At 35.1% G+C, this 22,280-nt stretch overlaps 2 protein-coding genes across 7 annotated transcripts in view; one reads left to right on the top strand and one right to left on the bottom strand.

Moving 5' to 3' along the window:
* Positions 1 to 1,274: 1,274 nt before the first annotated feature.
* On the top strand, positions 1,275 to 14,266 carry Elp6 (Elongator complex protein 6). Of its 5 annotated transcripts, none has more exons than XM_071681360.1 (2): positions 1,275 to 1,396; positions 7,955 to 14,266. In XM_071681360.1, the coding sequence occupies exon 2, from the start codon at positions 7,956 to 7,958 to the stop codon at positions 8,754 to 8,756; it is 801 nt and encodes a 266-aa protein (XP_071537461.1). In that variant the 5' UTR covers positions 1,275 to 1,396; position 7,955; the 3' UTR covers positions 8,757 to 14,266. The 5 variants fall into 5 exon arrangements, with proteins under 5 accessions (XP_071537461.1, XP_071537460.1, XP_071537462.1 ...); XM_071681359.1 differs by having other exon boundaries at positions 1,282 to 1,431; XM_071681361.1 differs by having other exon boundaries at positions 1,292 to 1,431; positions 7,924 to 14,266.
* Lerp (lysosomal enzyme receptor protein) overlaps positions 9,003 to 22,280 on the bottom strand; it is a 40,035-nt gene continuing 26,757 nt past the window's right edge. For both annotated transcript variants that reach the window (XM_071681356.1, XM_071681357.1), the window contains exon 5: positions 9,003 to 21,322. Coding sequence is in view for 1 of the 2 variants with exons in the window: in XM_071681357.1 (XP_071537458.1) it covers positions 21,289 to 21,322 (34 nt within the window). In the remaining variant the exon portion in view is untranslated. The remainder of the gene's footprint in view (positions 21,323 to 22,280) is intronic.

The following is a 22,280-nucleotide window of genomic DNA, read 5'->3' as shown; positions in this document are numbered from 1 at the left end:
AGTACTGAATGAACTCTATGTTCTTTCATAAATATTTAAACTTACTTTTCGCAGCCCAACACTGTACGACAACTGCGACGGACGGGTCTATGTGATTTTACCATACAAACAACAGACGTTTTACATTTAAATTCTGATCCATGTGTTTTATTTCATACTATTCATATCTTACTACTATATGAGACAAACGATTTTTATCATAGCCGTAAGCCTAATGATTATATGTCCACATTACCTTACACCCGTCAACCATCTCAGACTCACAGAGTGCAAACTTATTCGGCAGGCTGTACATGTGTATATATGTACAAGACTGTCTGTGTGTATGTACGTATATGTTATGTATATGTATGCATATGTACGTGCATGGATGTGATGTATATGTGTGTGTATGTGAGTGATGAATCTTTTTTTCTTCTAGTTTCCGGCGCTACTTCATTGATGCGGGAAACGATCAAGTGTAATAAATAACACACACACACACACACACACACACACACACACACACACACACACAACAATGTTGTATGGTTGCGAGACGTGGGCTATGGATAGAGTTGTGCGCAGGAGGATGGATGTGCTGGAAATGAGATGTTTGAGGACAATGTGTGGTGTGAGGTGGTTTGATCGAGTAAGTAACGTAAGGGTAAGAGAGATGTGTGGAAATAAAAAGAGCGTGGTTGAGAGAGCAGAAGAGGGTGTTTTGAAATGGTTTGGTCACATGGAAAGAATGAGTGAGGAAAGATTGACCAAGAGGATATATGTGTCGGAGGTGGAGGGAACGAGGAGAAGAGGGAGACCAAATTGGAGGTGGAAAGATGGAGTGAAAAAGATTTTGTGTGATCGGGGCCTGAACATGCAGGAGGGTGAAAGGAGGGCAAGGAATAGAGTGAATTGGAGCGATGTGGTATACCGGGGTTGACGTGCTGTCAGTGGATTGAATCAAGGCATGTGAAGCGTCTGGGGTAAACCATGGAAAGCTGTGTAGGTATGTATATTTGCGTGTGTGGACGTATGTATATACATGTGTATGGGGGTGGGTTGGGCCATTTCTTTCGTCTGTTTCCTTGCGCTACCTCGCAAACGCGGGAGACAGCGGCAAAAAAAAATATATATATATATATATTTATATATATATATATATATATATATATAATTCTTTAAACATTATTGCATACGTAATAACTATTCTCTTGATCCTTTTTACCAGTCTGAGAAAACATGAATCCGGATATGTACGCCGAACACTTCCACTGTTTATGAATCCGCGAGAGGTTCGTGTGGCGTGGGTTAGGTAAACAACTCTTCGCCTGGTGGTTGAGACATGTTAAGTGAATTGGAAAGAGGAGCTTAGCTGGAGAAAGACATCGGGTACAGATATCTTCAGTGATTCGAGGTTAATAAGTGAACCTTGTTTCACTTTAGCTCCTTGTTAGTATATATATGACGATGTATTATATTAAGTTTGTGTAGTTATAATTTAGGAATTTGAAACGATGAATTACAAGAACCACAAACAATCCGTCAGTCACCAAGTACGATATGCTTGTCCTAGATGTACATTGTAAGTTAATGTTCCAGGCATTATTAAACTTTATGGCCACTAACAATGAGTTAAGGAAATGGAAGAAAAACCTGTAATAAGAGATCCTATACAGTTCCAGAAACCACATTAAACTTTCCCTATTAACCTAGCTATATCGTAGTTTCAATTTTACTTGAAAAAATGTGATTGTTATGCTTTTATGTTAATATTTAGTTAATGGAAGACTCTGTAACATTTAAGTCTGTAGAATAGCAGCTTACCCTCACATGAAAACTATCCTTCGGAAATGAGTTGATGTTATGGGTTTGAAGGTAAAATGATAACGTCCCATATGGCTCTGCATCACTCTTAACTCTCGATATTAAGTAGTTTTGTTTTGCAATGGTAAGTAGTGTAGTATTAAAAGTATTTAACAGTATATACATGAGATTGGCACAGTTTATTTTTTAACACTGTATTCTAATGTACAATATATGATTAAGTGGATAGTGGTGAGGGCCTTGAAAAGTAGGTCTAAATAATAATTGATAAAAGAGAAAACATAAGTTGAAGCACTTCCTGAAATCATCTTCCGATAACATCTGAGGCTAACCTTATCTGTGTTATTTGAAAAATATTTTAATTAGGATTTCTTGTTTGCATGTAGTTGTGAGGTTTGGCTGTAGTGAATTGTAACTACATTAGGGTTAACCTTAGATATAAAATTATTGTAGAAAATGAGAATTGTGAAGATAAGGGAAAGCATAGGGTTAAATAATGCAAAAGTAGCTAAAACATGAATAGAACTCAAAAGAACCAATGTAAACCTTCCTGACTTCCCACAGCAGTTATGATTTACCTTACAGTCTTCTCTTTCCTGTCTTTAATGTGACTACACACTACACCCAGTTTTCTTGTGTGAAAGTACTTGGCTTTGGTGACCTTACCCTCCAGCAGATCTATCAAAATATAACCATATTAAGTATTTTTCTAACATCAGAAAGAAATACACGTGTTGCTCAGGGAGTTTTCTTGGTTTTCATAGGTTCTGTTGATTTTTGGAAGTGCTTGAGCTGCTTTTGTGTCAATTAACCACATTTCCTTTTGTAAACTGAGGTATACTAACAGTGAACAAACCTCTTAGTGGCTACAGTAGATTGATATAAGCATGTTCAAAATTCACATATTTTTCAAGTATCGTAACAAAAAAGATAAATTTTGGCTAGTTGGGAGAGATGTATTTTTATAGATTCTATTGATTTCTAGAAGTGTTTAGCCTACTTTTATGTTCATTAACCACACACACACACACACACACACATATATATATATATATATATATATATATATATATATATATATATATATTTCCCTGGGGAGAAAGAATACTGCCACGTATTCCCTGCGTGTCGTAGAAGGCGACTAAAAGGGGAGGGAGTGGGGAGCTGGAAATCCTCCCCTCTCGTTTTTTTTTAATTTTCCAAAAGAAGGAACTGAGAAGGGGACCAAGTGAGGATATTCCCTCAAAGGCTCAGTCCTCTGTTCTTTAAGCTACCTTGCTAACGTGGGAAATGGCGAATAGTATGAAAAATATATATATATATATATATATCTTGCTTGACTGAAGCAATCTTCCAGGAGAGTAGCACACATGCAAAGGAAAAATAATATGAAGAGAGTAGGAAAAAATGTCGTAACATTAGAAGTAAACAAAATTTAATTGGTAACCATAAAGCTATGTTTGTTCCATCTCTCAGCTGAGGCCTGTTAATCAAAGTAACTTGTTGTGAGATTAAGTTTTGTCTCACAGACCAGGGAGCATAAATGTTTTAAGAAGCAGCCCTTTTAGGTATCCTTGAAAGATTCTCATGTATAAAAAAGTTACTACAAATAGAAAAGTGTGACCCTTTTTTTGTTTTCCTTCATCTGTATTTTCTAAGCATTTTTTCTTGTTTACTTATGAGAAGGGCAAAAGGAACAGGGTTGGTCAGGTTTTTACCAAGGTTCCAAGGTTATTATTATATTTTTTATATTTTCTTAGTTACATAAGATTTGGAAATTGTACTCACAGACCTGAAAAATTAGAGCAAGTGATGAGAATATAAGAATCAATTTTGAATGCCTGTGGGCAGTGCTGTAATGGTAGTTTTGCAAGGTGAATATTTCTTATGAAAGTTTGGAAATTATATTTATTTTTCTTTATATATAGTGAAAGTATGTATGGCTGTTGGTCTTTTCTGGGCTATATGAACATTAAATAATCCCTGGGGATAGGGGAGAAAGAATACTTCCCACGTATTCCCTGCGTGTCATAGAAGGCGACTAAAAGGGGAGGGAGCAGGGGGCTGGAAATCCTTCCCCTCTCTCTCTGTCTCTCTCTTTTTTTTTTTTTTTCCAAAAGAAGGAACAGAGAAGGGGGCCAGGTGAGGATATTCCCTCAAAGGCCCAGTCCTCTGTTCTTAACGCTACCTTGCTAACGCGGGAAATGGCGAATAGTATGAAATTAAAAAAAAATGAACATTAAATGTGATTATCCCTTTAACCCTTGATCGGCAATATGGGTAGATGAATGTAGTTAAAAAAAAGAATCCTGCATGAAATTGTAGCTTAGTCGAGATTAAGAGAAAATAATTAGAAAACTGTGTACATCAGTACTTTTGTGTTGGCCTGTCCTGTGCTGAGTGAGGGGTGAAAGGGTGTTTGACATGTCAGACAGCACCTGACAAGAGAACATGATGTTTTTTCTGTTCAACTTTGTTTCACACTCAACTCCTAACTCATACACGGGCACAGTGTTGCTATTGAATACTATGATTTACACTGGACTTGCTAAAAATGAGTCCGACAGAGAGTGACCGGTATGTGCTGGGAAGAGTGAATGCTTTGTTTCTTTTGATCCGGTTTCACATTCCTATTTCATACACTAACACAGCATGGGTGATAAATAACATGAATAGACATATTACACTACTCCCACTAAAAGTAAAAAGTGAAGGTGAGTGGCTCACACAAGTGGGTTGGATATTGATATTTCTCCTTTTGAAATATTCTTCCTGTTTACCTATCATGTTACTAAAGCAATCCTTCACCCAAGGATTACATAAATGGAAAATTAGACACAGTTATTATATAATTTCTTCCCTGTTAAGAACAGCCAAGCTCTTTGTGGTGGGGATGGCTTTCCTCCTTCATACATAATCTGTAAAACTCACTGTTCCTTTTTAACCTCCTTTTTCTCTTGTTATTTTTTTTCCCCACATCAATTGGTACTTGTCATGAGTGCTTCTATGTATCATAATTGGGTCATTTAACAGTCAGCATATTTTATGTGTGATTACAGTGTACACACAACTTGCAAGTTGATGGTGGTACACCCATAATGTTGGTTGAAGGGGTACTGAAGAGAAATATATTTTTCTGTGCCTTCCTGGTGTTAGAGGAGAGTTCCATAAGCCACTAATATTACATGATTTCTGGTTGATATAAAAGCATGGCAGAAAAAGATAAATCATTGTGACAGTGGGAGACCTGGTGCTAAAAATCTTCACAATGAGAGCTGGCTTCAGAAAATGTGAATGATTCATATTTATGCAAATAGATGATTTCCTGTTTCTTTACAAGAAAGAACATTCTTAGAGCACCCGCAGTTTTCCAGAGATTATCACAACACAACAAATGTATTTCAGTTTATGAGAGATGTCACTCCCGTTGTTATCATAGTATTCAGCAATGATGTTCATTCTTGTCTGACTGTTGTGCATCACTTAAATTATCAGCCTAAGCACTATCAGAAAATCTTATAATAGGAATGTGGTCTTTAAAGGGTCCTTAACAGGTGCGTACAGGTGTCTCAAGGCGAGTCTTCCAAAATAATGATACTGACATAACTTGGATGTAATGTGTGTCCAAAGCTTTAAGAAAAATGGAAAATCTATTTTATTATCCATATTAACCATTTTTGGTTATATTTGTACAATCTTTTTCCCAGAATTATCTAGCTGTACCATCTACCTGGATTTCATTAGGGTTTCCTCCCAGCTTCTGAAACCTTTTATTAATATTAGTAGTGTTTATCACCAAATCTCTTCTTACTGTTAATGTGGTATAGGAGTTTCTATGTGGTATATATAATATTTTTGTCGATACTTGTTTGCCATTTCCCACATAGCAAGGTAATGCTAGGAACAGACGAGGAACAGCCTTATTTTTCACATCCACAGTCAACTTGTTAAGGATAACGCATCAAAACCAGAGCCCCCTGTCCATAGCCAAGTCTCAAAAACCTTTTCATGATTTCCCCCGACCAGTTCATGTGCCTTAGTTTAGTCTAATGACAGCACATTTCCCCCTGTACATGGTTTACTGTACTGGTTTACTGAAAGAAAGCAGTGTTTATTATTAAACGGTGAAGCCTCAAATCAGCTAGATGAAACAAGTGGTGTGCCACAGGGGTCAGTCCTAGGCCCAATTAATTTCATAATATACATTAATGACCTAGAACTTGGTTTCATATCTAAGATCTCCAAATTTGCTGATGATACTAAACTAGAAGGTACAGCTGTAAAGAGGTGGGACTGCGAAATGATTCAAAGAGATCTAAACTTACTGGCAGAGTGGTTAGACAGATGGAAGTTTGGTGTGGACAATTTGAAATACACTAAACAGTGTCAAGCAGCAAGTAAAAAAGGTAACCAAATGTTAGGTTTCATAGCAAGGAACATAGATTATGAGACACTAGAAACAATTCTCACACTTCATAATTATCTAGTAAGACCACACCTTGAATATGCGGTCCAGCTTTGGTCCCCAAACTATAAGAAAGACGAGAAAAAATAAGAGCAAGTACAAAGATACATGACAAAATTGATTCCCTCCCTTAGAAATCTGGCATACAAATAGAGACTAAAACAATTGGACCTCTTCTCCTTTAACAAACATAGACTTTGCGATGACAATCAGTGTTCAAAATTTAGAACAAGTTCGATAAAGTAAACCACAAGCATCTTTTCGAAGTATTAGAAAATACGTCTACTAGGACAAATGGAATAAATCTCAAAGCTAAAAGATGTTGGACAGATGTGAGAAAAAGCTTTTTCTATAGGTGTGTTGAGCACTGGAATAAAATGTAGTGAATGCTAAAACTATAACTAACTTCGAAAGTCGTTTAGACAAATATTTTATAAATTCATGTATACTTTGAGAAAAACACCTGAAGTAAACTTATAAACAATAGAAGTAACAGGGACACTAGAAGGCTAATATGCAGCAGTGGGGAATCGGTGATAGCTTAAAAAAGTACTGAGAATTAACATTTTTCTTGTCAAGTTAATTTTTGTTTTTTTCTTTAGACAACTCAGTCTGTCTTTCTCATGTAAACATATTGCTCTATCCCATGCATGCTTCACACCCACTTACATGTTCAGATCTTGAGTACTTAAAGGGTCTTTCAGTCCATCCTTCCACCACCTCCTTGATTTTTCCTTTTTCCCTACATTGTTGACATGTGTATCCTCAAAGGCAGGCTATCCTCACTCATCCTCTTCATTTGTCCAAATCAAACAGAACATCCTATTCAGCTCTTTCATACATACTCTTATTTCCACACTTCTCTCTTACCCTATCATTTCTTAGTCAATCAGTACTCTTTATACCACTTATTTCTTCAACATTTGCATACTACTTCATCACAGGCCCACACCTCACATCCCTGCAACACAGGATGACTAATTTAACCATCAAACATACTTATCTTTGCTCTTACAGACTGTGAGCTCTCCTTCCACACACTTTGTAAAACACTCTTCCACACACTTTTGTAAAACACTCAGGACCATAGCCCTCTTACCACCCTGTAACTTGCTGCAGCTCCCATGGTTCCAGCCACTGACATGTCCACTTCCAGGTACTGAAAATACTTCCCCTTTCTCCAGGTTCTCTCCATTCAACCTCACACTTCAACAGACCTGTCTCTCTCCCCAGTTAAACTTAATAACCTAACTCTTAATTCACATTAGGTCAACTTTCTCCTTTCAGACATTCATTCAGACTATAAAACCAGCTTCTTGAGTCTCTTACTTGAATCTGGCAGCAGAGCAGTGTCATCAGCAAATAGCAAATAAATCACCTCTCAGGCACCTTCACCCCACATAAAATACTTGTCATTTACATAACATTTTTGGCTGCTTCTGCCATGTGGAGTCCACTTCAGAATACTTAATGAATAATTGTTTTAAATGTTGTCAATAGATGGGCAAAATCACACCATATTATCTCTAAACTTCATGGGCTTGGTTGGGGAAGCTTTGAAAGACATACTTTGGTTAGTTAATTGAGTTGCTATGTTACCTTGAATTTTATAATTTAGGGCATTCACAATTGCATTTGATCACATTTTTCAGATGAGTGATATACATTTTACATAACCCTCAGGATGTTTGAGTCAGTGAAGAGTGCCATAGGGGGTAGTGGTATTACCACTGAAGATGGCGGTCTTATCTTGGTATCAGAAACTGCCACCACCTCGGCAAATGGACTAGTGACTCACTTCCTGACTTCTAGTGTAGCCAATAACCATCCAGTATGCTTTGTTACACTGCAGCAGACATGGGGACATTATTGTAATATTGGAAATAGACTAGGACTAAATTTAAGGCAACATTCAGATCTTTGCAATGTTAAAGTTATTGATGGATTGAAATTACTCTCTGAAGTTCTAGATGGAACAGTTACAGATATAAATCATCCTTTTAACTTTCTTTTTAGTACTTGTGAATATCCACTGAGGAACTTTTATAATTTGATCAAGAAAGCTGTTCAACCATGGAAAGATGATGGTAAATATTTTATGATAATCATCGAGAATGTTAATTGTTTGCTGAATATGGGTATTCACACAAAAGATGTTGAGGTTTTTATTAATTATTGTAGAAATCTTATTGGTGATTGTGTGAATGAAAAATCAGGTTCTCTGGTAGTTGTTACAACTGCTGATGAGAAAGATGAAGATGCAAGTCATGTGACAAAAACTTTAGCTCATGTAGCATTAATACATCTCTCCTCACGTGGATTAAGGACAGGGCTGTCACGTGAAGTTCATGGAGACTTAAAAATAACAGCATTTGACCGATACAGTCCACATCATTGTTTACCAAATATTCACCAATTCCAGTATAAAATGGAAGAGAAAAATATGAAGTTATTTGCTCCTGGAACATCTGCAAATTTGTTGTGAAATAGGTGTTTCTTAAATGATAAAGGTAGAATATTGAAAAATTGTGTTCCTGCAAATTATAAACTTCCACAATCCTTGGTCTTGGTTAATACATTCAAGTTTAATTTCAACTTACAGCATGAGTTTTTGGCCCCAAGGATTATGGATTTTTTATATCCTACCTTTTGTTGTCATTTCAGGAACACCAAATAAACATGACTAAGCCCTTAAGTACTAAGATGTAAAATATGGAATGTAATAAACAACTAGTTATGACAATCTTTATTTCATTTACAATATCTTGGTGTCTTAATCCATAAAAGAACATTCATTTGGTAATGCCTACTAACCTATGAAGAGCCTTACCTAAGATATCACTCTGTAAACAAAACCATGGAATGTTAGGAACACTGAAAGTAATTTCTTTTGTAATTTACTTATCTTACATGACATGAGTCAAAGTACTAAACAAGTAACTTGATGAACACTGGATATACAAATTCACTCAGTAAACTGTGCAAATGTTCACGGAAAAGCAACCAATTTTGTCTGAGTTTCAATATGATCTTTCAAACACAAACAATTATACTTCCATGTTAATGTCTTTTTTATTCTGAGTAATCAAAAAAAGATCCACCACAGCAAAGTGATGGCTGTTAGCAAGTGAAACTCCTTCAGTGAATGGATCCTTATTTTCTCATGCTATATTAACTAAATCTCTGCTAAAATTTCATGTTTCCAATAATATATTAAACTAATAATAAACAAAGTAAAGAGAACTTCACTTATTCAAATGTGAAGGCACTTTTCTTAATGCAAGTGTGCAAGTTTTACATATAACTTTACTACTTGGTCAAAATGGCTAAAGTAACAAATATATCCATGTAAACTGAGCTAATTATGTGATGACCCTACCAGTGGATTGGTATCAGGTATGGTATAAGGTACACAGTTAACAAAAGACACCCTTAATTACCAACCATTTGAAATGAACATGAAATCCATGCTTGAAGGACTGAGTTATGGACTACAGAAGGAGAGTAAAGTGATAAAATAGTCCTTCTCAAAGTATTAGAGCTTTGTTTTTCCATGATAATTACTTTCAATATAATTACATACTAAGGACTTATTATCACAGCTGTGCACCTTATTAGAAGTGAAGAATGATTTCTTTAACAGAATTTGAAATGCAATTGGGAATATAAACAGCCAGATAGCAACTTCTTTAATTCTGTGGTGGATTATTTGATGTATAGTACAGTACAGTAATGTAACTAATTAAAAATAGTATATAGTATAAGTACATTGCTCAACACCACAGTCATTAAGGGGTTTGAGACAATCTGACTTTACTCCTACCCATGCATTTTAATCTTTTTTGCTGACTTTGATTACCTTGATGCAGTTATGTTACTGTCAGGGACTGTATGGATTTAGTTATACTGCTCTTCAAAAAGGTAGAAAAAAAAATATATATATATATAACAGAAAAAAGTAGCAAGTACTAAATAACACGAATACAGATTTCAACATCCTTACTTAATGTGTTATATATCATTTTGAAAACGCATTTCAATAAAATACTTTCACTTAGCATTCTATACGACAGCTATTGCACTACTACTCACATCTGATAAAGATAATGAGCAATGCCTGGTGTCATTGTCATAATAAATTGAAAGGACTATCACAAAAGAATGACTGGAATATACACTCACAATGGGCATTAGGATAAAGTACCACTCTGAACCAAAAAGTACAGAGTTTAAAAAAATTAAGACCTCCCTTAAAAATAGTTCCTCATAAAGACTTAAAAACATTAAAATTAAATATAACAAACTTTCACCACAAATAGAATCAACAGAAAATTTTATGTCATCATCTGAATATAAAAAAAAACATTTTAAGGAAAATTTAGGAAGGAAGAGGGATGGGGACCAACTGAGGATTTTTCCCTCCAAGGCTCAGTCATCTGTTCTTGAAACTACCTCACTAGTGTGGAAAGCGGTGAATATGTATGAAAAAATAATACTAATTAATGAATTGGCCATCCCTGCACTCTGTAGAATTAGGACCCTATTTCATAAATCAAACTCCTGCAAGACATGCACATCTATATATTCCTATATGATGTGCATATCTGTGTGCACTTGATCCACTCTTTGAAAATGGGAACGGACCTATTGATAATTGACTAACATAAAACGGCTTTTTGAAAAAAGCCATTTTCCAATATCCTTGACTTTTACTCTGCTTAATACAGACTGTATTCTGAGAATACATTGAAAGAAAAAAAAACAAGCTTTCACCAATTACTTTTTAAATGCTCAAATCAATACACTATAAAACTATGAGGATTAAAAAAATTTACATGTTAACTTCTCACTGGAGTAATAAGAATATCTTTTCTTTTTCTTAACATAAACAGAAAATTTGAGCAAAGTATGCCAAAAATTAGTAGAGGGAGACAACACATTATTACAAAGAAAAAAATTAAAAATATATGAATTTATTCAATTATATCTAACCTAGGACCCCTAAGAAAAAAAAGATCCTGGTGTTATCCAGGACTTCCCTTCCAGAGGCTCTTGCAGCACAAATCTTTGTTACTTTTAGTGGCAAGGAAATGATGGACTATTTGGGATGAAAAGTTCTGTAACAAGATTGTACTCCTAATGATGCAACCTCCCAAAGGTGACTTTCACTCATAGCATAACCAAATGCAGGCAGATAAGGGCTGTAGTTTTGATGCATTACACATAACTAAAGAGTGGATGTGAATGAATAAGGCCGTTTCTTCGTCTGTTCCTGGCATTACCTTGCTGCTACAGGGAATGCTGATTAAAAAAAAATATATGCACACACATCGACCTCCAAGGTATACTGGTTGGCTTACTAATCATTATTCAATATGGGCCAGCCTACGGTTTGACATATAGGTTGAAATCTTGGGCATGGCACTTGTTCCACACCCCATGCCCTTGGACCACACCCAAGTGTTCACCCTCCCATTGGAGCTGATCAATAAATGGGTTCCTGGCTTAGGCTGGTGTGCATATACGCATGCATACATATATATGAGTAAAGACATGATACATATAAAAAAAGGTTAAGAGACAAACAGGGCAATTTCTCCCCATAACACAAATAGTGATCACAGGATTGCAATTACAAGGGGATCTAAACATGCCAAAGTGTCTCAGGTTTATGAAATTCAACCCAAGCTAGGTCATGAGGATGGGAAAGTGAAAGAAAAACTATGTATGACTATTACAAAACTGGCAATAAGCTTCAGGATTCTGTGTGTGAGGACCAGGGAGTCAGTATCATCCCTAACTTGTCACCAGAGTCCCACATTAGGAAAATAGTGAAAACAAACTGATTTATGCCAAATATAAGAAAAGCTTTCAAGTATATGGATAGGAAATATTTAGCAAGCTGTTCATATCTTACATTAGGCCAAGTTTGGTCCATACCTAAAGATGCCAAAAAAGCTAATAGAGAAGGACCACAGAAAGTTAACAAAAATGGCACTGTACTAGAATTAAGAGGGTGAAGCTACAGGAAAAGACTGAAGACTAAATTTGCTCACCTTAGAAGAGAGAAGAGTAAGGGGTGACCTGATCACCATTTGAGTTTTTAAAAGAGGTTGATAAAACGAATGGAGAACCGTTGTATGAGATGTATGGCTAAAGCAACCAGAGGACATTACATGAAATTAAAACAAAAGTATTGTTAAAAGATGTAAAGAAGTAATTTTACAATATAACACAGGCAGAAGAATGGTGCACCACAAGTGTAAAACTCCCTTCCCATGTATTATATAATTTGGTAATTACACACACATCCACCATCCTGCCCCAAGACCCATTCTATGGGACTTCCACAGCTCTAGGGAAGCTAGCCACATTCCCTAGACATGGTGATGTGTGTGTGTGTGTGTGTGTCTTTGTTATGTGAGCATAAGAAAACTGAGGAGTGCAGAAGTTGCATCTTCCACATGAGGGTCTTCTGATAAGCTGAACAGACATTTGTAATGCTGGAGATGAGAAAGGGCAATGCATGCATGCTTTGGTGTATGTCAGACGGAATGACATTTAACAAAACACACTGAACACTCTTCAGTGTGTAAAACTTCTTAGTGGTATCCAGATTATACCCAGTAAAATAATTTTAACATTCAAAATGGCTACTAACTAAGTAAGATTTTGAGTTTGCATTACTAAAGATTACGTCATATGCATGTAAACTGTCCTTCCCCTTTCAGTCGCCTTCTGAGACATGCAAGAAATAAGTGTGAAGAATTCTTTCTCCCCTATCCCCAGGGATAATATATCATAAGAATAATATATATATATTCAATTTCTAAAAGATGAAACAGAAGCAGCCACTCAGGAAGTGCTCATCCTCCTCAAAGGCTCAGGTTGGGGCATCTGAATGTGATGTAACCAAGATGAGAAGAGAGGAGAGACAGGTTGTATGTATAAGTAAAGAAACCTGGATGTTCTGGCTCTGAGTGTAATGAAGCTCAAGGATAAAGGGGAAGAATGGTTTCAAAATGTCTTGGGAGCAAAGTCGGGTTGATGAGAGGCCAAGAGCTATAATAGGAGTAGCATTACCCCAGAAGCAGGAGTTGTGTGATAGTGTAAGGGAGTAAATTCTAGACTGATGTGGATAAAACTGAAAGTGGATGACAAGAGATGGATGATTATTGGTGCTTATGCACCTGGTCATGAGAAGAAAAATCATGAGAAGCAAGTGTTTTGGAAGTAGCTGAGTAAATGTGTCAGCAGTTTTGGTGCATGGACTGAGTATTAGTGATGGGTGATTTAAATGCAAAAGTTAGTATTGTGGCAGTTGAGGGTGTAATTGGTGTGCAAGGGGTATTCAGTGTTATGAATGGAAATGATGAGGAGCTTGTGGAAATGTGTACTGAAAAAAGGCTGGTGATTGGGAAAACCTGGTTTAAAAAGAGAGAGATACACAAGTATACATAAGTGAGAGGAGAAGGTCAACAGGCATTATTAGACTAGGTATTAATTGATATGTGTGTAAAAGAGATACTTTTGTATGTGAATGTGCTGAGAGAGGCAGCTGATGGAATGTCTGATCACTATCTTGTGGAGGTGAAGGTGAAGATTTGTAAAGGTTTTCAAAAAAGAGGAGACAATGTTTGGGAAAAGAGAGGGTGAGAGTAAGTGAGCTGGGAAAGGAGACTTTTGTGAAGAAATACCAGGAGAGATTCAGTGTGGAAAAGGTGAGAGCAAATGAAGTGAGGGGAGTGGGTGAAGAATGGGAGGTATTTAGGGAAGCATGTGCATGAGATGCATGTGGCATGCAAAAGGTGGGGGGGCGGGCAGAGTAGAAAGGGTAGCGAATGGTGGGATGAAGTAAAGTTGTCAGTGAAAGAGAAAAGAGAGGTGTTTGGGTGGTACTTACAAGGAAGGTGTGCAAATGATTAGGAGATGTATAAGAGAAAGCAGCAGGAGGTCAAGAGAAAGGTGCAGGGGTTGAAAAAGGGGAAATAAGAGCTGGGGTGAGAAGGTATCATTAAACTTTTGGGAGAATAAAAGGATGTTTTGGAAGGAGGTAAATAAGGCACAAAAGACAAGAGAACAAATGGGATCATCAGTGAAGTGGGCAAAAGGAGGAAGAGATAACAGTTAGTGTTGGAGTGAGTGTTTTGAATGACTATTAAACGCGTTTAATGACAGAGTGGCATATGTAGGGTGCTTTGGTCGGGGTGGTATGCAAAGTGAGAGAGCCATAGAGTGGTTTGGTGAAGAGAGAAGAGGTGGTGAAAGCCTTGCAGAAGATGAAGTGTGGCAAGGCAGTGGGAGTGGATGGTATTGTAGTTGAATTTACAATAAAAGGGGGTGACTGTGTTGTTGATTGGCTAGTAAGGATATTCAATGTATGTATGGATCATAGTGTGGTGCCTGAGGATTGACAGAATGAAGTATAGTACCACTGTATAAAGGCAAAGAGGATAAAGGTGAGTGTTCAAACTACAGAGGTGTAAGTTTTCAAGTATACTAGGTAAACTGTATGGGAGGGTATTGATTGAAAGGGTGAGGGCATGTACTGAGCATCAGACTGAGAAGTATCAGTGTGGTTTCAGAAGTAGTAGAGGATGTGTGGATCAGGTATGTGCAATGAAGAATGTGTGAGAAATACTTAGAAAAACAGATGGATCAGTATTTGGCATCTATTGGTCTGGAGAAGGCATATGACAGGGTCAATAGAGATGTTTTGTGGAGAGACTTAAGAATATACAGCCCATTATTCCCTGCATGTCATCAAAGGACTAAGAAGGGAGCAGGCGGCTGGAAATCCTCCCTTACTGTTTTACCTTCCCAAAGAACAGGGCAAGGGGCCAAGTGAGGACTTTTCTGTCTGAGGCTCTGTTATCTGTTCTTGATGCTACCTTGCTCACGTGGGAAATGGCAAGTATGTATGAAAAAATACATACATATAATATAATTGTAGCTAATAATTCTGACTTTCAAATTACAGTACTGACAGAATGATACTTGAAAAAGAAAACTTTCTCCAAACTACGACACTACATTAATTTTTCTTAACCAAGAGACGTCAAAGTCTCACTTATCCAATATGCAAGCCTTATTTAGTATAAATGGCGTGCCTAATTTCATTTTGTCTTTCAGTAATGAGCCTAACTTCTGAAACATTTCAAAAAAATGCATGAATGCTCTATTATACTACTCTCAACATATACACTTATCAACATCTTTAACGTCCATGAAATTATAAACAAAGTGACACACAAGTAACATTCCATGCATCAGACATAACTTAAATATTACATAAGAATAGGGAGATAGTAATTTGCAACTGCTTCTCCCTGAAGATAACTAAATATTCACACACAATTCTGCTGTCATGTACTTCACATCTTAGAATGTGGAATCTGCAGTAACTCCCAGAAATTGCAAGTCAGCTTGTACTGCAAAGATGAATAATAATAATGTATACTCAGGGTTCTCATACTCCTTGCACTTGTCTTTTATTATAAAACAAAGATGAATAATAATAATGTATACTCAGGGTTCTCATACTCCTTGCACTTGTCTTTTATTATAAAATGTTTTCTTTTTCATCTAAGAGTAACTAATTAATGTCTTATTCTATAATATCTAAACAATGGATAAGTAATTATGAAAAAGTCATCCTACTGTAATTAAAAAAATCTAATGGACACTCATAAATAAAAAAAAACTTGACTAGAACAGTATTTACTGAATGAACCTCATTAGAGGCATTTGATTATTATTATTTTCACATCTTATTTCTATGACCTTAAAGATAATTTTAATTCAGTGAGAGTTCCAAAAATTTTAAATTTCTTAATTACAAGCTTGAGACTGAAAACTGACAATGTAATGTGCATGACTGTGAATTTGGATGGAATATGCTGTTAACACTGGCCAGCTGTACATAAAGTCAACAATATGGCATCTGAACACTTTTTGAGGTCACATTCAGAAAGGTACTTTTGCCTACTTCCTACTGCTATGGCCCATACCAATGAACATTTTTCTCCTAGCCACAACCAGCACAGCTGGATCTCACTGTTGTATATAAGTAGTGATCCTGGAAGCATGGTTGACTCAATGTATTTTTTACAACAATTTTGTGCTGGAAGGAAATTATTATTTTAGGAAAAGTAGTCTTGGATTACAGCAAAGTTTGCTCTTATTAAGCAACAGTAAACCACATCTTGAAGTAAAGGACCTCAGTAATGGTAATGATTTTTGCCCCTGAATACCTCACTTATCCCACCTCATGATCAAGGTGTAAAGAAAGCTGTGCTGACTTTGTACTCTTAATGGAACTCTTTGGGAATTTAATAATACTTTCATCCTTCTAAGAGCTGTTCAGTACATGGCCAGTGCTGGCAAAATGTCAAACTCTCTAGGAAATACTTGTTAGTACTCTTGGCCTTAAGTTGCATACAATCACTTCCATACACATAAATATATTTTTAGGGAACTTCTTCCAGTATAATAAATCCAAGGGATGAGGTGTTCTCACATCAAAAAATCTTGAGGTTCTAAAATAGTTTGAGTGCCTCTACAACCGAAAATTTAACAACTTATTATCTTCCTGATATGAACACAAAGCCAAACCAAGATTTACGGCATGGTGATGGAATGGACTTAAAAAGGAGAAAGGAGCTATAAAAAAATCTCTTTGGAAAAGGCCAAAGCCTCTGAAACAGTAATAAACTTTAAAGAATCTAGAGAATTTTTCAAATGAGAGATAAGAGATCGCCAAATACAGATTACCTTCAAAGTCACCATCACCACCAGTTTCTTCTTGTTGATTAAACAGTCTATCAAGAATGGACCCCCCCCCCCCCAAAAAAAAAAAAAAAAAAAAAAAACTGCTGTATAAGATGATAATAATACTTAACTCTACCCTTACAGCACCTACTCTTAACCGTGCTTCATCCAACAAGTAAAGTCCTTCAATTTCTATTAATAATGCATGAAGATCATAAGATGTACAGCTGCATTATTTTACATAAGCATTTTGCTCAAAAATTAAGGTCTTTTAATTAATAAAATTTAGGAAAAAATTATTTTTTTTGATAAACTGCTGTGCCCTACCTGGGAACCAGTCTGTCATTCAACCTTATTATTATCATATCTCAAGATTACAAGGTATTATGATACTATGTTGCTGACTATATCTATTAGAGGTATTAATGATACTTGCTAGTTAAAAGAACTATACCTAGACCATATAATGCTAGTAATATATGCTTCTACAAGTACATATGTACATGTCTGTTTACATTTTCACTTTTTTTTTTTTTTTTGCAGAAAAATTATGTAAGATTTAATTCCTCATATCCCCCCCCCCCTAAATGGATGAAGAGAATCATAAGGTTAACCTTTGGCTTCATCCCACACAGTAAAGTACATGGACACTGCTGTCAAGAAAAATGGAAGCAGGATATCTGTAGCCTACAGCACACAATTTCACCTTGTATTGCCATGTGTTGCCTTCTCAGTGTTATGTAGAACTATAAACCAAAAATTACTTTTAACAGATAAGCATTCATAGCTACATTGTTACATATTTTCTAATGTTATTTTTCCTTGGCCTTTTATGTAGTATACCTATATAATTCATAAGGGGTACCACAATATGGAGTTCAAGGATCCCAGTAGATGTCTGTAAATAACCTTATTTTTTCATTAATAAAATGCAACCTTTAGCATAGGTACTAATACTGTTCCCACTCCAAAATAATTCTTATCCTGCAAAGTAAATTACTATCATAACTAATTCATTGGCTAATACTTTGCAAAATGCTTCATGTAATGTATGTGAAATAGCAGAAAACAAAATGAAGTGGCCACAAAATTCTACAGGCATGTGCTCAAAGGCTTTAAAGCTCTTCTTTTGTTACAGCTATCATGGATACATCTGTGAGATTTCAGGAAGTAGTTATTAAACTTCTCAGTGGATTAATATCTTTCCATTTATTCACTTTTTTCACTATGAATGAAGGATTTCCAGTACTTTGCCTAATTTCATCAAAACAGGATATTGAAAAAATAAAGTGGAGTGTAGTGTACATAAAGTTTGCAAAATGTGATACGTTACTTAAATTTCTCACAATTAAGTGAGATGCTAATTAGTTTTTACTGATTCTGATTTTTTCCACGTTTGATTAAGTAAATTATGATAACAGGACTACACTATATACAGCTCTTATCAAATTGACTCTTTATATGATATGCTTCCTTGCATTCAAAGTTTTTCTTAAAGATCTTGAGTGCAGTGTGCTTCATTTTCAACTGTCAGAACATGAGATGTGTACCAATGCTAAACACTGTGCTTGTGACTAATGTATCATATGCAAGCTGCTATTTGCAGCATAAAATTCAAATTCAGAAAAAGAATGTGAACTGTCAATTAGGTATAAGCTAAAGATGAAAGCTGTATCAAAGCAAGAAGAGGAAGTCAAACAGAAGGGAAACCATGAAGTCCAGTTATGTGCACATAAAGGAAACTGTGTTGCCTGTAATTCATTCATAAAGAATAATTTGCTGTGGATACAGTAAACTGTTATTGATATATTAGCAAAAGTCATTTTTAAACACAGCAGTATGAGTAAAGCAAAGTGTATACCTAAAAACTGCAGTACTATGAGATTATAATCATTAATATGAAAGCAAAAAAATTATGCAATTAAATAAAGGTTGTATATACAAATGAAGGAGCAAATTGTCAAGATAATCAAGATTAGTATACAAACGAAAGTGCAAATTTTAAAGATAATCAAGGTTAGTATACAAACAAAAGTGCAAATTTTACAGATAATCAAGGTTAACATAAACAAAAACCAAAAAGTAACAGTTTCAAAGATAATTCAAAATCATTTCTCAAACCATTTCCTATTTGGGGCAAGGATTATACCTTGATTCTCAAAATGAAGATGGAAAACTTTTCCCATTACCATAGTAATACAAGAAATATAGCACAAGGGGAGAAAAAGTATTGAGACAAATAAACTCAATCACTCTACCTCTAAAAACAAACATGCTCCTGTAATTTTCTCTATCATACTTGTTTCTTTAAACCATGATAAAATACATAAAAAAAATCTAGTCCCTCAATTTCTATCAATCCAACAGTCTAACAAACCTGCTAATTCAGTAAGCTAGTTTCATCACACCAAACATTAGCAATGAGACTAAAGATGAATTTACTTTGTTCTTAAGTCAATTCATTTTTCATCCAAAAAAGACAAGAAATTAATAGTATGTGTAACCTAGTGGGAACTGACTAACTACTACTGATTTTATGAAAATTTTCTTCTGTGAAATAATGTAACAAGGTATGTGAGAGAAACACTCATAAAATACCTTTTGAAAATGTATGAAGAAATGAGAAAGCAGTTATGCAAAAAATTATTTAGAGGTTTTAATACTAAGGACAGCTATTTACAGATATGGGATAAAGGCATGAATTAGTAAGATGGTTAGCAGTTAGCTTGGTTTGAGTGATTAGAATGGCTGCCATAAGAATGAGTCTGGGATTACAACCTGGAGACAACTGTGGAAGGATTAATTTACTGCTGAAATACAAGTATAAATACATAATTATCATTTGCAATTTTTGAATATACAAAGTACATCAATCAATGCAAGGAGTTCAACTGAATAAAACATATAGTGATATGCAAATAAGAAGAACAGTTGTCAGATAAATCATAGGAAGCTATACTAGTAAACGAGATTCATATCTGAGAAGCATGGGATTATGCCAAAATTGAAAAATAATTGCATAACCATCTAGAAACAGATGCAAAGGAAAAGTGGTAGTTTTGCACGTGTTTAAAATATCTGATATATGTCTAGAAAAAATCCATTGGAATTCTTGAATAAACAGCTTCCAAAGCTAGGTTATTTGAAAAAAATATACAGACAAAAATTATGGACTGGCTTTTCTTACATGCAAAAAATGTGAAGCTGGAAATGTAGCTTTTTCATTTTCTAGAAACGTCTTAGAGAATGAGCAGGAGTTAGAAGAGGCACTATAGAGGCACTGAAAAGTAATCTGTTAAGAGGTGCTACATGGAGAGACCTTTGCAGTGTTCACTATGCATACACCTTCAGATAAGAAGGCATATATATTATGTAGTTAATACCTCACTTTATGATGTAATTGTAAGTTTTGTCAAGCTTTACAAAGAACAAAAGATTAAAAAAGTTTTGCAATCCTCCATTTCCATACAAAGTGGATACTAATCCATCAATCAAAAATTCTTCAAATAAAAAATAAAGCTCCTTGCATGCCTCTATAATGGCACTACAGTGACTACTGTATCTGCCATTCTACTATTTACCAAATTATTGCTTCCATCAGTCCCAAATAATCAGTAGTATGCCATATTCTTTTTTGAGGGCCCCTACTGTGTTACAAACAAAATTTCCTTTACGGTACCAATGTGAATTCATCAAATCAATCTTCAAATCCTAGTCCTTGTCATGCTTTAACAATACCTTTATTTCTGTGCCATAGAAATGTTTGCTTATGGAGTTTTGTGTCCTTTAGAGGAGATGGGTCATCTTTGAACATGAATATAAACACAGCAAACAATATCATAGCAATCCTATGTGGCCCCGAGATTAACCAGAGTCACAAGGGTTGTAAAAATTTACCATTAGCTTCTATATGATGGCCTTAATTCATTAAATTTTCCCTATATGATGGCCTTGATTCATTAAATTTTCCCTAAATGAAAAGATCAATGAAATGATAAGTAAAACAATAATTGCTCTATATAAATATAGATGACCATAAATTTCAACTTGATATGCTTGCTTTAAACTACCTCAAAACAGCCAACAGATTACTGCATAATTATAGAAATATTTGTACAAAATAACAAACTGAATCACAATTCAACAGGTAGTTATGATGTCAATGTTTAATTTGAGAGGCAACTGGAATGAGGAAAAAAAAAAAAACATTACCAACAAGATACCGGTATGAGAATTCTTGCTGTAGCTTATGAGACGTCATCCAAGAGCAGAGTGGTGGAGCTAGAATGAAGATTTTAAGACAATTAATTATTCATAGCCCCAAAAAATTTAATCCACAAAAATAAATAAATTAGTAGAAAGGAGAATCAAACTGATATTGACTCTAAAAATAGTCAAAAGTAAAAATCAACTGACTTAAACTTTGGCTTTGTTTTCTACTGACCTACTTGAGTAAAACTAATCATACTGAGTTCTATCATTGACTAAAGATTACAAGAGGAAACAGAAAAGATGGTTCTATCTCACATACACTTAACAATACCATCGGTAGGTTTAAGAATTACAATCACTGTGGGATTTGTTCTTGACTAAATAAACATGTCACAATGTGAATGTAAATGAATGAAATGGAATTAACTTCCTGGGCTACTTTTATGAAGTTTAAAAGTTCTTTGAGAGGTAATTACTGTATTCCCTTATAATTTCCACAAAGATTTTCAGGTTTCACCTTAAAATTTCCTCTACATATATAATGAAAATGTTAATGCCACCCAATTCTACATATATACAAAAAGCATTAATTTACTTTACTTTTCTTGATAGTTTATAAGAATTAAAGGGTTAACACTCCTTCATAAATTTGTATGACACTATAACTTTAAGTATTCCCCTACATTATTAAATCCTAAAGGCAAGACCTTTCAACTGAATAAATCTAGCAAGTACTGCATGGTAATAAATTTGTTTCATCAGAAGAAAAATTCAGCCCTATACTCTGATTACTATATTTCAAGTATGTTTCTTACCATGTCAAACAAATTTGTGACCTTTCCTTCAACTTTAGATGAAAATCTACATATAAAGAGAATCATAAGACAGGCATAAGCTTAGACAAAGACAAGCAATAAAGCTTATAGGAATAAGGCAAATCTAAGGTATCTATCAAAATAGTCCCACATCATTGAAATAAATCATTTCCTAATACTTACAAGATTTAATTAAATAGCTGTGTATCCTT

This window comes from Panulirus ornatus, chromosome 32 (genome assembly GCF_036320965.1).
Source record: "Panulirus ornatus isolate Po-2019 chromosome 32, ASM3632096v1, whole genome shotgun sequence".
Classification (NCBI taxonomy): domain Eukaryota; kingdom Metazoa; phylum Arthropoda; class Malacostraca; order Decapoda; family Palinuridae; genus Panulirus; species Panulirus ornatus.
The sequence above is the reverse complement of the archived record's forward strand: the minus strand, read 5'-3'. Positions and strand labels throughout refer to the sequence as shown.